A 16,792-nucleotide genomic window follows, 5' to 3' on the forward strand; every position below is an offset into this window, starting at 1 on the left:
TGCTTTATTGAGCATACTAAAGGCCACACCCCACACCACTGTGTTCATCTCAGTGGGAACAGGATATGGAGAATGGCACCAAGGGCAGAGGACCCTGATCCAAGGCATGAGATGATTATTCCCATTTTCTTGCCACGTTTAAAGGATAAACAAAACATTTATTATATGCCAGAAAGATCAGTTAAATAACATTTACCTTCCAAAGTAATGCTTGCTAAATTTGCTTTAACCCCTAGGTTTACTGAGGGCAGAGATTCATTCTCAAAGTCTTCATAACAAATTAAAAACAGAATTTCAGCTGATCTCTGAAGGAGGGAAGACGTATTGATACTACTATTGATTTGGAACACTGAGCATTTAAAACTTTCCAAAGTGCTTTCTCATCTACCATCTCACTTGATTCCTGTCCCCATTCAACAAATGAGAAAAATTGAATTCCAAAGAGATTAAATCACTACTTGAAAGTCTCATATAGCCAATTAATAGCAGAACCAGCGCGCCTGTCTACTTGGCCTCAGGTCATTTGCACTTACAAAGAATGAAAGAAAACCTAATGAGATCAGGCTGAAAGGTTCCTCTCTCAATCTTAGATCAAACAGATGAAACAATGCTAAGGAGTAGAACAAAACCAGCAGTTCCACCCATGTGTGCCACAGACCTTGCCAAAGCTGCCTTTGCCTAACACCTTGATGAAGTTGAACTCATCCAGGCCCAGGCGCTTGGCCTGGCCTTGCCGGACTTCGCCATTCTCACCAGGGCTCATCAGCTGGCCATCAGGAGACGATGCTGCCCGGTGCTCCTCCCCTCGGTTGTCAAATGACAAGGCTTTCCGAATGTTGTTCTCAAGTTCTTTTATTTCTAGGGCCAAGGGGAACAAGAAATTGCATTAGTGCATACCTCTTAAGCCCGTTACATTAGGACTCAACACTCAGACTTTCCCCTGTAAGCTCTCAGTCCTCTTTCTGGTTCTTCACAACAACAGATCCAGTGTGACATCCCTTTGTATGTTCCTTCATCTGTTCACCACACTCTTATTGGCACCTAATGCGCAGCAGAGCTTAGGTATGCAAAGAGGAGGGGGACACAGTCCCTTCCCTTCCCTTGTAAACTCCAGATTACACTGGACCTGGCCGTCTCTCTGAAAGCCCCCTTTGGCTAGTAGCCTATTCCATTGTTCTAGGTAAAGCACACAAATCTGGGCCCTCTCTGGAATTCTGCAGAGTCACAGGTATCCTTCAAGTTTCCTCTGAAGATGAGAACAACGAATCAAGAACTGTCATCACAGTAATCACTGGTGATATAATTATTTCAACAACTGAGCCATCAGAACGGTGGCTGATCATTGGAGGTGGAAACCTTCATACCTTCTAAAAGCCTTTACTCAGCCTTGTTGCCGGGTTTCTTCTAAATACCCATCTTACACAAGGTTATCTAACAAAATGAGCAATGGGCTTATTATTAACAAAAGAATTGCTTTCCCAAGTGACATGTTGCAAACTTATCTCCAATAGGGCGGGAATTTCTCAGTACAGTTTCTCAACTACAAGACAGTCTTGTGCCCCCCTCTAGAGCTTATGACCTGAATTACCTGGGGGAGATAATGCTGGATGATCCTCTGACCTTTTCTATTTGAAGAAGCTTTACTGTTAGCAACTCATTCATCAAGACACGCACTCTTCTGTGTGGAAATGGGCATCTTGAGCATAATCTGATTTTAAATGATGCTTGTGAATAACTTGGATTATGGAAGGGGAACATAGCCTATTAACCCTTGGGAATCAGAATTAGGCATGAGTGACAGAAAGAGATCTTCAGCTTCTTTTCAGAAGGACAGAGTCCCATAAGGGCTTACTCAAGGAATCCGGAGATCTTTCCTAGATCTGGAGTTTGGCTCCTCTGAGACGTGTTGGGGAGAGTGAAGACGGGGAAAGCTGCTGAGTCTGCAGACACTCCCCTTGCCAATTCAGCAGTTATCCACCTATCACTTAGCTTGACTAAGTAACTTTTAATCTCACTATAGAGCTAAAAGCCTCAGTTATTAAATGAATTTTGGAAGGCAAAACATAGTTGTTTGGGGACACCAAAGCTTGAAGAAAAGGTTTTTCTATGTGTTTTTACAAGGGAAGAAAAAGAAACTATGTCTTATTTCTGTTCTGTAATAATGTCGCTCAGAGGGACATCTGTGCTAACATCACTACTGGGAAATCCTGGCCTCTGTGTCAAGTGGGATGAGCAGAGGCCCTGGGGCCACTGTATCCTGCCACTGTATCCATCCAATGGCAGAGCTCAGAGCCAGAGAGCATGCAGGGCAGGAGCCAGGCCTACAAACCCTGGTCTCTGAACTCTTACCTGGGGTCTCTTTTCTATATGACCCTGTCTCCCTGAAGCTCCCAAAGGGGATCTCAGCCTCAGAAAGGAACACGTGAAAACCCCCAAACTGGTCTGGGAAAATAGCTACAAGTTCTGCAGCCCCAGAGTACATCAGGCTACTTATGAATGCTTCAAATCTCATTTGGAATGAGGTAGAGTATAAAGACACAGAAAGTTAATTGGAGTAGCACGAAGAGGGACTGAGACCAATTATTTTGTGGCCTCAGGGCTGGTGCATGACCCCCGAAGCTCTTTTATTTACTCCTGGGTAAGAAGGTCTGGGTCATGGTGGTGACCTCCAAGGAAGGTTTGATGGCAGGGTTTCTGAGAGCGTGTCCCTCAGCCAGCATGGGTACAGTCTTGCCCTTACCACTGACTTATCTCCAAACCTTGGGACAGAACTTTTCAACACTCTGACCTCCCACTTCCCACTCACTAACCTGGGGGACAGTAATGAAGCACCAACATAGAGTGGGTATGGGCATAAAATTAGGATAATGAATACAAAAAGGGATATAGAAAAACCAAGGCACCATTGTCAGGCTGTGATGGTTATTCCTCTTCTGCAGATGCATATGTCCCTTACCAGGCATATCTGATAATGGTCACGAGAGCAGGAGGTTTTGCAAGTGTAAGTCCCTCCTCAGCCTCAGCATTCTCGGATGGCTGCAGAATTATTATTGTGCAAATTATGTCGCAGATCTTATTGTCTGAAGCATATTCAGACAGAAGGAGATATCTGGAGCTGTAGAGGGGAAACAGGCCTAGGACTGGCCTCCTTCCCACTTCTTTTCTCAGTCTCTCCTCTAGCTTCATCTTTCTATCCTCACCCACCCAAAGGCCAGGATAGAAGACATCCTCCCTCACCCAGCCCCAAACTCAAGCTGATCTCAGGTTTTGGGTATGATGATGGGGAAGGGAGTGTCAAACTCAACTCAAGGGAGTGGTGTTGACAGGTCTAGGGCCAGGCAAGAGCTTTAAGAGAGGGAGCTGTACCCTTCTCTCTCCAGTACACTTGGAACCAGGGACAGAGGCAAGGGAAAACAGAGAACCATAACATCATACACTCGCTCTCCTCTTACCCTGGCCTGGAAGGAAATTAAGGCAGATATGGCCATGGAGTGCCCAGCCCTCAAGAAGGTCTTGGAGAATGAAAGAACTATTAAATCAACAGGCAACGGGTGGGTGAAAACCCACCAGGGCTGCTAGCTATTTCAGCTAACAAGCTCACTCTTGGTTAAAGAGGCCTCAGAGCTCCTTGGTCCATCCAATGGCAGAACTCAGAGGTCAGGAAGCAAATCTGAGGGTCTCACCCTGGTCACAAGGGGAGGTGGGTGCTGACTTGGATCGATCTTCCTCAGATGGTGAGCTTCCAGAAGCAGGCTGCGGGGACTCGGCACCAGCAATGAGCTAGAGAGGAGAAAAAGCAGGGACAGAGGCATCAGAAGGGAGGGTTGAGAGTTTTCTGATGTCAAAAGCATCAAGATGCCATATAAGAGCCATGAGAGTTCCCAGAGCAGCAGGAATTCAGTAGATCTCTGTCCTCTTGCAGCCATCGCCAAAGTAGCCAAAATGAAGTTCGATCCCTCTGTGACGTCTGACCAGAGCAAGAACCACAAAAGGAATTTCAGTGCACCTTCCCTACATTCACAGAAGGATGATGTCTTCCCCTCATTCCAAAGAGCTGAGACACAGGTACAATGTTTGATCCAACCCCATCCAAAAGGATGAAGTAGTTCGGGTTGTGCGAGGACACCATAAAGGTTAGCAAACTGGAAAAGTAGTCCAGGTTTACAGGAAGAAATACATCATCTACATTGGACGGGTATAGCAGGAAAAGGCTAATGTTCAACTATCCACGTGGGTATCTACCCCAGCAAGGTGGTTATCACCAGGCTAAAGTTGGACAAAGACTGCAAAGCGATCTTTGAACGGAAAGCCACATCTCACCAAGTAGGAAAAGAGAAGGGCAAATGCAAGGAAAAAACAATTGAGAGGATTCAGGAATAAATCTTACATATAACTTTCATTAAAAACTGCTAAAATAAAAAAAAAGAGAGTGTTCCTAATACCCAGTGGTACTTGCTGAATTGATATTCTGAAAGCACAGACTCAAGGTTTCATTTGCCAATTTAAGGGAAGAAAACAAGAGACTTCAGTTTGTTCACTTTTAACTCTATCCAAATACAACTGACCTTTCTAAGCAAAGCTCACCCCATGTCTTCCATAACGTCCCCCTCCACCTATCCAAGCAATGCAGGTTATCTCATGCAAAGCAATGTGACACTTGTCTCTAACACCTGTTTGGCACTTATGTATATCTTATTCAGCTTTTTATAGTTAGTATCTTTATGTGTATATTGTGAGGTGTTCTCCACTTAAGTAGACTATAGGATACTTAAAAGTAAGACTCTGTCCGGCACTTTTATTGCCCCTAGTGACTTACACAAAGTAAGAAACATAATAGATGCTCAATAAATATTTTCAGATATATTGATATTTGTTGGTAAATTTTAATAGAACACCTCCAGTGAGGTTTGTTCCTTCGCATAGATGCTGGCATATCCACTTTGAGTCTCCATTAACATCAGTGGTTTAGACTCAAAGATCACAAACACTTCTGCTCCCTTTTAGTACTTACTCTTGGTCTACCTGCTGTGCACACACATCCTTTCTGGATGATGGACTAGTTGCAAGGGGCAACACAAGGGCTACCAAAACACCAGAAAGTCTGATATTCCTGCAAAGAAGCCTTTGAGCTTCAGACCAAGGGCACTTCTCTCCCAGCCTCTCATAGTGACTTGAGTTACAACTTGGCTTTTTCCAATTTTGGCATCAGAAGCATCCCAGCAATAAAAATATCAGGACTACAGTCCCTCAGCCTTCTACCCTGCCTCTTCTTGAATTTCTCCATGTTGGCTTCTTACCTGTTGGTTCTTCCAAATCCAAGACAAGGCAGACAATGTCTCACAGCTGGCATGACAACCCAGGTAAATATAGCGCAAAGACAGCAGGTATGAGTTTTCTTTCAAATGTTTCATGACAAAGATTCTGTCTTAATTTACTTCTAGACAAGAATAAAAACCACGTCTCCTGAAAAGGGCTCTCTCTAGAGCTTTTAAATGTGTTTGCATAACGTTGTCATGACAGAGTGTTTGCTCAGCTTGCCTCTTCAGCAGGGCCCTAGCATTCTTGGGTACTGATACTCTGCTTGCAATTCCAGGGCCTTGGGTCAACAACTGAAGTCTTGTTTCCACCAATGGGATTTACAAAGCTGAGAAGAGCCACCAAAAGCACAAAGTCTCAGTTATCTCAACCAGGGAGAAGAGAATTTTTTCTGCAACCCTTGCAAAACAGCTTTGCTTATTGAGAAAACAGGGTAGGAGAAGTTTAAGAAAATAAGAACCCTTCAACCTTTCCTATACAAGAGGAGCAACATGGAAGAGCCACGGGTAGCTTCTAACATGACAAGATGACCAGGAAATGTAGGAAATGCCTTTAGAAGACATTTCAGGGCAAAATTTAGGGAGACTATTTAGGCGGAAGATTGCAGAGGTACCTAGAGTCAGACTTGCTTTTCTAGCAGGGGGCTTGAGGATGTTTGCCACTGGGCAATGAGGGCCATGCCCCACTGCACCCTTCACCCGGATTTTCTGCCCTGTTAACATGGTTCTAATTTTCTCATAACTTACTTTTCAAAGACCTCTTAAATTTTCTAGGCTAGGAGCCAGGGCTAAAGAAGAGCCTACAAATGAAATGCTATGGATGCCTTTCCCTCTGTTTACATCTGCGGGCCCTGACTTACCAAAATAACATTTTGGCAAATGGATCTCTTCTTACTGATATTTAGAATGTCACAGAGATAGAGACAGTTTTGGTCTCCAAAGAATGGCCCAGATGTTTCATGTCGTGAGACATTAACAATATTCCCCAGGCAGCTCAGTGCTGGTATGATCACAAATCATCTTGGCTTCCTCCCTAGAAAAGAATGTGTTTCCAGTTCTTCATCCATTTATCTCCATTATAATGATACCAAGGGTGAAGTTCAGACACTGACATTGCTTTCATGCCAGTTCTGGAAGCAGATAAGTCCATTTCCTTGTATGGAGTTGTTAAGCTTTTTCTAGAAGGAATTTCAAATTCCTCATCTCAAAGTTTATGTTTCTCTGGCAAACGTAACCCTTGAGGCTTGCTTTGTTTTCACTCCACTTTTGGAGCTCAAGAAGACATTAATGTTACCTGCCTGGCTTCTATCTTTGCTTTTTTCTTTAAGCACTGCAGTTTTGAGTAAAATACCTCAAACCCAGGAATCTTATTTCCTCACTCCAGAGCACCCTCTGGAAGGCAGCACAGAAATGCTAGCCTGAAATGGGCTCCAGAAACACCACCAAACAGCCAGTTACCTTTTTCCTTCTCTGGCCGCTGTTGGTGATTTTGTCTGGGGTAACGCCCAGGTCGGCCAGCACTTTGGCGATTCCTCTGGCATCCACTCCACAGTTGGGAGCCACGTTGGTCTCACATCGACGGTGAACATTCATTTTGCAGACTGTAAGGAGACATGGAGAAAAGACAGATAAGTATTCAAGCCCTAAGATGTTGCTTCTTTTCTTTGAGATTGTATTATATGTTCATGAAGTATTACATGTTCGTTTAAGATATAATTTGGAAAATACAGAAATATATATTATATATATGTCTTCCATTATACAAAACCAAAATCATTCATTAAACCACCTTGCAGACATAACCACTGTTTCTAGTACTTCATTCCAGCCATCCTTTCTACGTATACTAAATAGAGATAAGTAAGTAAATATCACATTTATATTTCCCTCCAGGGAGTGGGAATCTTTCAGATCTCCAGTCTGAATTCAATGAATTCCTTTGTTTTTCCCTCTTCACTTAGTTGTCCTTGGTGTAAGACATCACAGGTGAAAACAACCTGCTCATTGAAGTCTGGCACCTAAGGGGCTTAGAAGTCAGCAGCACTCCATTCTAACAAGCAAATCGCTGAACAAACTACAAAATCAACAGCTCTTCCGAGATCCACCAAGCGAAGTGAAGTCCTAGGGCAAACTGAAACTGCTGCTCCCAGAATTAGACAGCCAACCAGGCGAATACAGAGAATCGCAACTTACTGAAGCAGACACCTCTGTAGGAACAATGCTAGGGTAGAAAAACTGTAACTGTAACCAACAAATGGGCTCAGAGCAGACAAGCCTGAGAGTCAAAAACTCTAAGGGGGACCCAGTCGTCGAGTTGATAGACTTTTGTACATTCAGTTGAGAGTCGTGCTCTTCAGGAGCTCAACTAGATTCTCATAGTAAATATGGAGAAAATCTCATGATTTCAATGTGGGGGTTGGAGGTGGGGAACGTGGGGAGAGAACCATTTTTTAAAATAGCACAGAGCACTCTGCTCTTCTTAATGAGGGCTTCTCTTAGGAGAAACTATTTTATCAGAGGTTGAGGGTTTTTTTTTTTTTATCAGAGATTGAGGTTTTATCAGACCCCGACTGATCTGGGGACAAGGAAACCCCCAACTCCAGCCCACTCTAGCCATCCTGTCATATCTAAGGCCAGGGGAGGACTGAACAGCACTTGTGAGGTTCACAGCTCAAAGGCACAAATTCATGAAAACACCTAATCACAGCTCTATGTAATTCTTTCCCTCCCTCCACATGTTACTCACATTACTAACAGCCTGTTTGCTGACAGTTCCTTTTACCCAGTACATAATGTCTGGCAAGAAAAAATTGTAAGGCATCCTAAAAGGCAAAGAAAAAAAAAAACAAAAAAACCCCAAAAAACCAGTTTGAAGTGACAAGGCAAACATCAGAACTAGACTCAGATATAGCAGGCATGCTGGAATTATCTGACTGGGAATTTAAAACAACTATGATTAATATGCTAAGGGTTCTAATGGATAATGTACACAGCATGTAAGAACAAATGGGCAGTATAAGCAGAGAGATGGAAATGCTAAGAAAGAATCAGAAGAACTGCTAGAGATCAAAAACACTAACAGAAATGAGGAAAGCTTCTGATGGGCTTATTAGTAGTCTAGACATGGCTGAAGAAACAATCTCCGAGCTTCAGGATATATCCACAGCAGCTTCAAAAATGAAAAAATAAAGAGAACAAAGACTGGAAAAAATATCCAAGGATTGGGTGATAACTACAAAAAGTGTAACATATGCAAAAAGAGACTACCACTACGAGAAGAAAGAGAAAGGAACAGAAAAAAATATTAATATTTGATACAATGAGGGCAGAGAATTTCCCAAAATTAATGTCAGCAACCAAACCAAACCACAGCTCCAGGAAGCTTGAAGAACACCACACAGGATAAATGCCAAAAACAAACAAACAAACAAACAAAAAACTATACCAAGGCATATAATTTCTAAACTACAGAAAATCAACTATTTAAAAAATGCTGAAAGAAGTCAAAGGAAAAAAAAAAAGTTTTACCTATAAAGGAGGAAAAATAAGAATTACATCCAACCTCTCCTCAGAAACCATGCCATCAAGAAGTTAAATATTTCAAATGTTGAGATAAAAACCCCACCACCCTAGAATTCTGTACCCTGCAATATTATCCTTCAAAAGTGAAGGAGAAATTAAAACTTCCTCAGACAAACAAAAATGGAAGGAATTTATGGGCAGTGATCTGCCTTGTAAGAAATGTTAAAAGTAGTTCTTCAGAGAGAAGACAAATGATACAGCTCAGAAACTTGGATCTACATGAAAAAGAGAGCAGGTAAAGAAAGGTGAAGAAATAAGTGGAGGTAAAATAAAAACTTTTATTTTTATTCTTAATTAATTTAACAGCTAATGGTTTGCCCAAAATCATAATATTAATAATGTGCTGATTATGTGTAATTATAGTGTTTACATATATGCTAGGTATGCTTATGTGTAAGTGAAATAAATGATAGTAATGAGACAAGGATGGCAGGGAGGAATTAGGATAATTTTGTTATTATAAGGTACTTGTACTGTCATGAAGCAGCACAATATTATTTGAAAGTAGATTTGGATTTGTTGTAAATGCATACTGCAAACTCTAAAGCAAGCACTAAAATAAGTAAAAAAGAAAGTATAAATGATATGCTAAGAAAAGAGAGAAACAGAATACGAACATATTAAATGCTCAATTAAAACCGCAAAAGGCAGAAAATGAGTGGAAGGCAAACATAGAAACAAAGAATAAGGGCAACAAATAGAAAACAGTACTAAGTATAGTAGATATTAACCCAAGTATGTCAATAATCAATAATCATTGACTTCAAATGTCAATGGTCTAAATACACCAATTAAAAGACAGATTGTTAGAGTGGATCAAAAAAAACAAGACCCAACTAACTATATGTTGTTCACAAGAAACCCACCTTAAAGACACATACAGATGAAAAGTAAAGACATAGAGTGAGATATACCATGCTAACACTAAACCCAAAAAAGCAGAAACCCTAAATTAATTTCAGACCCAGCAGACTTCAGAGCAAGGAAAGTTATTAGGGATAAAAAGGTCAATTCTCAAAAAAGACGTAATTTTTAACGTGTATGTACCTAAAACCAGAGCATCAAAGTAAGTGAGGCAAAAACTGATGGTACTACAAGGAGAAACAGATGATGCTGCTTTTATAGTTGGAGACTTCAGCACCCCTTTATTCAAAAATAAACAGATCTAGCAGGCAGAAACATTAATTGAATCAACAGCAACATTAATCAACAGCAACATTAATCAACTGAATCAACAGCAACATTAATCAACTGAATATAACTGACATCTATCAACAACTTCATTCAGTGACAGAAGAATACACATTCTTCTCAAGATATGAAGCAATCACCAAGAAAGACCACATTCTGGGCCATAAAATACACCTTAACAAATTTAAAAGAATGGAAATCATACAATGTTGGCTTTAGACCACAATGGAATTAACCTGGAAATCAATAACAGAAAGATAGCTCAAAAATTCCAAAATACTTGGAGATTAAACACATTGCTAAATAGCATATAAGTGAGAAAAGAAATCTCAAGATAAGTTTTAAAATATTTTGAATTAATTAAAATACAACTTACCGGCCGGGTATGGAGGCTCATGCCTGTAATCCCAGCACTTTGGGAGGCCAAGGCAGGTGGATCACTTGAGGTCAGGAGTTTGAGACCAGCCTGGCCAACATGGCAAAACCCCATCTCTACTAAAAATACAAAAATTAGCCAGATGTGGTGGCGCATGCCTGCAATCCCAGCTATTTGGGAGTCTGAGGCAGGAGAATCTCTTGAACTCGGGAGGCAGAGGTTGTAGTGAGCCGAGATCATACCACTGCACTCCAGCCTGGGTGACAGAGTGAGACTCTGTCTCAAAAAAATAAATAAATAAAATAAAAATTAAAAATGAAATAAAATAAAATACAACATCAAAATTAGTGGGATACGGCAAAAGCAGTGCTTCAAAGGAAGTTTACAGCATTGAATGCATATATTAGGAAAAACATTCTAAAAGTCAATAATCTAAGCCTCTATCTTAGGAACCTAGAAAAAGGAGACCAAAGTAGCTTACTTAAATCCAAAGTAAGCAGGAGAAAAGAAATAATAAGAATTAGAGCAAAAATCATTTGAATTAAAAACAGAAAACCAATAGAGAAAAATCAACAACAAAAAGCTGGTTCTTTGAAAAGAGCAATAGACTCAATAAGCCTCTAATAATGCTAGTGAGAGAGAGAGAGACAGAAAGAGAAGACACGAATTATTAATATCAGAAATGAAAGAGAGGACATCATTATGGATCCCATGGGCATTAAAAGAATAAAAGAGTATTATAAAGAATATTATGCCTATACATTTGATAACCCACACAAAATGAGACTAATTCCTTAAAATACACAATCTGCCAAAACTTACATAAGAAGACATACACAGTACAAACAGGCTTATCTTGTAAAGCAATAGAATCAATCATTAATAACCTTCCAAAACAGAAAGAACTAGGCCCAAATGGTGAATTCTGCCAAACACTTAGGAAGAAATTATATCAATTCTCTATAATCTCTTCTAGAAGAAAGAAACAGACAGAATATATCCTAACTCATTTTATGAGGCCACCATTACCATAATATCAAAGCAAAGATACCATAAAAAACTACAGACCAATAACTTTTACGAATATGAATGCAAAAATCTTCAACAACAATCAGCAAATTGAATCCAACAATTTATAAAGAGAATTATACATCATGACCAAGTAGGATTTATCCCAGGCAAGCAAGGCTGGTTCAACATTTGAAAAATCAACTAATGTAATCAATTATATCAATAGAATAAAGAGAGAAAAAAATCAAATAATTCTAACAATAGATGTAGACAAAGCATTTGACAAAATCCAAACCTATTTATGATAAAATATCTCAGCAACCAAAGAATTAAAGAGAATTTCCTCAACTTAATAAAGAACATCAACAAAAACCCTACAGCCAATTTCATACTAAGATCAGGAACACAAAAACGATGTTCCCTCTCACCACTCCTTTTCAACACTATACTGGAAGTTCTAACTAAGGCAGTAAGACAAGAAAAAGAAATAAAAAGTATACTGATCGGAAAGGAAGAAATAAAACTATAAAACTATCTTTGTTTGTAGATGATATGATTGTCTATGTAGAAAATCCAAAAGAATCAACAAAAAACTCCTGGAACCAATAATGATTATAGCCAGATTGAAGAATACAAAGTTAATATACAAAAGTCAATTGTTTTCCTATATACCAGCAATGAACAAATGAAATTTAAAAATAAAAACAATACCATCTATGTTATCATTCCCCCAAATGAAATATTTACATATAAATCTAACAAAATATGTACAAGATCTATATGAGTAGAACTACAAAACCGTTGTGAAAAAAATCAAGAACTAAATACATATAGAGATATACCATATTCATGGATAGAAAGACTCAGTATTTGTCAAGATGTCTTTCCAAACTCGATCTATATATTCAATGCAACCTTAATCAAAATCCCAGCAAGTTATTTATGGATATCGACAAACTCATTCTAAAGTTTATATGGAGAGGCAAAAGACCCAGGCAAAAGACCCAAGCAAAAGGCTAACACAATATTGAAGAAAAAGAACAAAGTCAGAAGACAGACACTACCCAATTTCAAGACTTACTATAAAGCTGAAGTAATCAAGACAATGTGGAATTGGCAAAACATCAATGGAACAGACAAATAGATCAATGGAACAGAACAGACAGCCCAGAGCTGACCCGCACAAATACAGCCAACTGATCTTTGACAAAGAAGCAAAGGCAATAAAATGGAGCCAAGACAGTTTTCAACAAATGGTGCTAGAAAAACTAGACATGCAAAACAGTGAATCTAGACACAAACCTTACAATCTTCACAAAAATGAATCCAAAATGGACTGTAGACCTAAATGTAAAAGGCAAAACTATGAAACTCCTTGAAGATAATATAGAAGAAAATATAGGTAACCTTGGCTACACAGATAACTTTCTTGATGCAACACCATGATGCATGGACATGATCCATGAAAAAAAGAGCTGATAAGCTGAACTTCATTAAAATAAAAAACTTTTGCTCTGTCCCCCACCTCCCCAAACTAAAACAAACCAAAAAAAAAAAAAAACAAACAAAACCAAAGTACACACTGCCAATAGAATAAAAAGACAAGTAACAGACTGGGAGAAAGTGTTTACAAAAGACATATATGATAATATATGCCTATATTATCCAATATAGGCAACAAACTCTTAAACTTAACAATAAGAAAATGAATAACCCAATGGGCAAAAGACTTGAGCATACACCTCGCCAAAGAAGATATTCAGATTGTAAATAAGCATAGGAGAAGATGCTCCATTTCATGTGTCATTAGGAAATTACAAATTAAAACAATGAGATACCACTACACACCTATTAAAATGGCCAAAATACAAGAAGGTAACTGATAACACCCAATGCTATTCAGGATACGAAGCAACAGGAACTTTTTATTCATTGCTGGTAGGAATGCATAGTGGTCCAGCCACTTTGAGAGACAGTTTGGCAGTTTCTTACAAAACTAAATATACCATTACCATAAGATCCAGCAATTACACTACTGATATTTACCCAAATGAGGTGAAGAGTTATGTTCATATAAAAACCCGCACATGGATGTTTATAGCAGTTGTATTCATAATTGCCAAAACTTGAAAGCAAGCAAAATGTCCTTTAGTAGGTGAACGGATAAACTATGGTATATCCAGACACTGAAATATTATCCAGCCTTAAAAAGAAGTGAGTTATCAACTGTGAAAAGACATAGCAGAACATTAAATGCATACTGCTAAGTGAAAGGTGCCAATCTGAAAAGGCTATCCCCTGTATCATTCCAACTATAGGACATTCTGGAAAAGGTAAAACTATGAAAATGGTAAAAAGATCAGTGGTTACCAGGGGTTAGGAGAGAGAGAGGGATGAAGAAGCAGAACATAGAGGATTTTTAGTGCAGTAAAACTATTCTGTAAGATACTATAATGGTAGATTCACGTCATTATACATTTGTCCAAAATCATGGAATGTACACCACCAAGAGTGAGCCCTAATGTAAACTATGGACTTTGATGATGATGTGTCAATGAAGGTTCACTGACCGTTAATAAATATACCACTCCGTTGCAGAATGCCGATGGTGAGGGAGGCCGTGCATGTGTGGAGGCAGAAGGTTTGTGGAAAATCTTTATACCTTTGACCTATTTTGTTGTGAACCTAAAACTACTCTAAAAAGTAAAGTCTACTAAAAATGTTTAAAAACCAAAACTATTCCTGGAGTGAAGCCAGGCAGGATGAGCAGCCAGATCTCCGTAATGCTCTACATAACCTGGTCACCGGTCTGGAGACAGCCCCCCCAGACCAGCCTGGACTGTTCAACTGAGCTACTGAACCCAAGATGCCCATTGGGCTAAAGGTGGGGGTGGGGTGAGGTGGTGGCAGGGTGGCTTTCTCAGAACAAAAACAAACAAGAAAACTCCAGCGCAGCCAGGCCATGGCACCGACTTGACTAATGGAGTTATCACTAATAACTCTGATCCGCGGGCTGATCAGAGACCAGGCAACAGCACTGTGCCCAGAATTCTGTCCCCACTACTCTGCCTCATTGCATCAGCTGCCCTTTGATGCTCATTCACCACACCTGCTCCACCCACCAAACCCATGAAAGCTGTCTTCTGCCTCTCTGTGAAGTGACGGAAAGGAGAATAAAAGAGCCAAATTGAGAACTTCTTGAGAAGGGCAACTAACTTGTCTACATAGCTTGACCACTAGCGCCCTCTGGTGTTGAAATGCCAGACCTGTCTGTCCTGACAAAACAACTTGGGCTGGCAGGTCGGCAAAGGAGGTATCTTTTTTTGGTTTTGGTTTTGAGACTTTGCCTTTTATTTTTAAAAAGTCTGCTATTTCCCCTGAGTTATGTAGTCATCTTAATATGTAAAAAAAAAATCTCAATCACACATCAGTTAGCATGCACGATGTGAGATAGTGACTTTGAAAGTGCTTTGAAAAGTCTGGAAATGCGAGGGCAAAGTGGTGAGGAAGGGGAGCTCCAGTTACTCTGGGCAGCCATAACGGGAGCATGATGGGCTCCTGGAGGCTGCAGGTGTCACTGGGAGGCCACAGACCAGCAAAGGACAGTGGGCGTCCCTGTTGGAACCAAAAGAAACCTGAGATGCATTTGCATTAATGTGGCCAAATGAACCACCCACCCCCACCCCTCACAACACTACTGGGGAGCACCAAGGCCAAAGGCCGTGAGCCCCAGCTGCCAATCCACTCCCAGCCCTAGGCTGCCCTTTAAGGCTTCTCTTTCCAGAATGCCTCTCAGTGCTCACTTTCACTGGTTTTATTTGGATAAAGTTGTACCAGGAAGAAATAGATCTGCTTTGCCAGGGGCTCTTACAAAAAGAGAAGCGCTCTTCTACTACTACCCAGCTATTCACCACACATTTGTTGAGGACCTACTATGTGCTGGGTGGCGCAGCAGCAGCAGTGTTGTCTGGGGACACACTGGGGTTCAGGCACTCTGACTTTCACCTTCTATTACACATCCCACCGTCCTTTGGAGAGACTTGGTTTCCATGTTTCCACCCTTTTTATAGCTGAGATTGAAGCAAAAGGCAGGCCAGGCTCCTGGGAATTCCTCCAAAGCAAGCAGACAACCTTCTGGGAATGGCGACAGAGCCACTCCTAAGGAGGGGCCCAGGCCCATGTATGCTGCAGGAATTTCTTTATGTTGGGGTAATTTGGCCCTTGAGGGTGAGCCAGGGCAATGGTTTGATTTCATAACAGGTTCCAGTCACGCCAAGCTCAGAGACAGAGAGCAAATATTTGCAAATGGGAAATTGTGTGCTTGTGCAATGGAAGTTGGCAGGGGTGTGAGAGCGAACGACCGCAAAGTCGTTCAGGCAGAATGAGGAGAAAGGAGGTAAGAGGAATGCCCGCCTGGGGTCATGCTGGGCCAAATGTCATCACCAGAAAGAGATTTTGGAGTCCTGATCACACCAGAACCGTGACTCAGAGCTTTCCGGGGACCACGATCGGCCGCTTGTCTGCTACCCAGCATTCCTCAGATCAAAGCTCAGACTGAATTTTCAGCCAATCTGCCACGTGTACAGGGGACATTCTCATGGTCCCCAGGCATTGTGGATGCTACTGCAAAGGATTCTGAGTCAACCAAAGCACTCCTGTGGCATTCTTTCTCCCTACACCCCTTTCCAGGCCCTCTCTTGCCTGTAAATTGCTCACACTTATTTCTGACTCATTGCCTGAATTATTGCCTATGATTTCACTTATTATGTTCAATGACCAAGCACAGTGCAAGTTTCTAGAGAACTAAAGTAATGTTTTATCTCCAGGTTCACCACGACGCCTTGCACAAATCAAGACACCATGCTTTTCAGTTATTCTAACTCTACGGAAAGCAGTAGTACTACAGTGGCATAAATGACACCTCTCAGACCAGACCCAACAGATAACAGGGAACTAGAATCCCAAGCTCACTATGCAAGCCACACAAATTAAATGTCAATGAAAAGGAAGGTAAAGTAGTCCATTAACATGGCTTGACTTTAAATCAGACAAGTAAAAGTGCCCTTATGTAATTCCCTCCTTGTATAATTCAACCACAAAAAGAAAAGGGTTTAAAGTGATTGTTTGATTTCTATGGGCCTTTCTTTCATAATTATTCACACATATGCATGAAAAGGTATGTATGAGGATGGCTGTGACAGCATAAATTAAAATGGCGACAACACACAAACCAGTAAACATCCATCAAGAGGGCAACATTTTAAACAATCTATGGAACATCCACAATATGGACTCTTTCTAGTAAGTCAAGTAGATG

General features: G+C 40.6%; 1 protein-coding gene and 1 pseudogene across 3 annotated transcripts in view; one reads left to right on the top strand and one right to left on the bottom strand.

Moving 5' to 3' along the window:
- The window catches only part of PRKCE (protein kinase C epsilon), a 536,120-nt gene that overhangs the window by 180,135 nt on the left and 339,193 nt on the right, over nucleotides 1–16,792 (bottom strand). For all 3 annotated transcript variants that reach the window (XM_004029173.5, XM_063695905.1, XM_019021115.3), the window contains exons 7-9: nucleotides 6,774–6,916; nucleotides 3,684–3,780; nucleotides 659–858 (exon numbers count right to left, since the gene is read on the bottom strand). In XM_004029173.5, the coding sequence (XP_004029222.1) occupies nucleotides 659–858; nucleotides 3,684–3,780; nucleotides 6,774–6,916 (440 nt within the window). The remainder of the gene's footprint in view (nucleotides 1–658; nucleotides 859–3,683; nucleotides 3,781–6,773; nucleotides 6,917–16,792) is intronic.
- LOC101134177 (large ribosomal subunit protein uL24-like) lies at nucleotides 3,943–4,380 on the top strand (annotated as a pseudogene).

This window comes from Gorilla gorilla, chromosome 12 (assembly GCF_029281585.2).
Source record: "Gorilla gorilla gorilla isolate KB3781 chromosome 12, NHGRI_mGorGor1-v2.1_pri, whole genome shotgun sequence".
Classification (NCBI taxonomy): domain Eukaryota; kingdom Metazoa; phylum Chordata; class Mammalia; order Primates; family Hominidae; genus Gorilla; species Gorilla gorilla.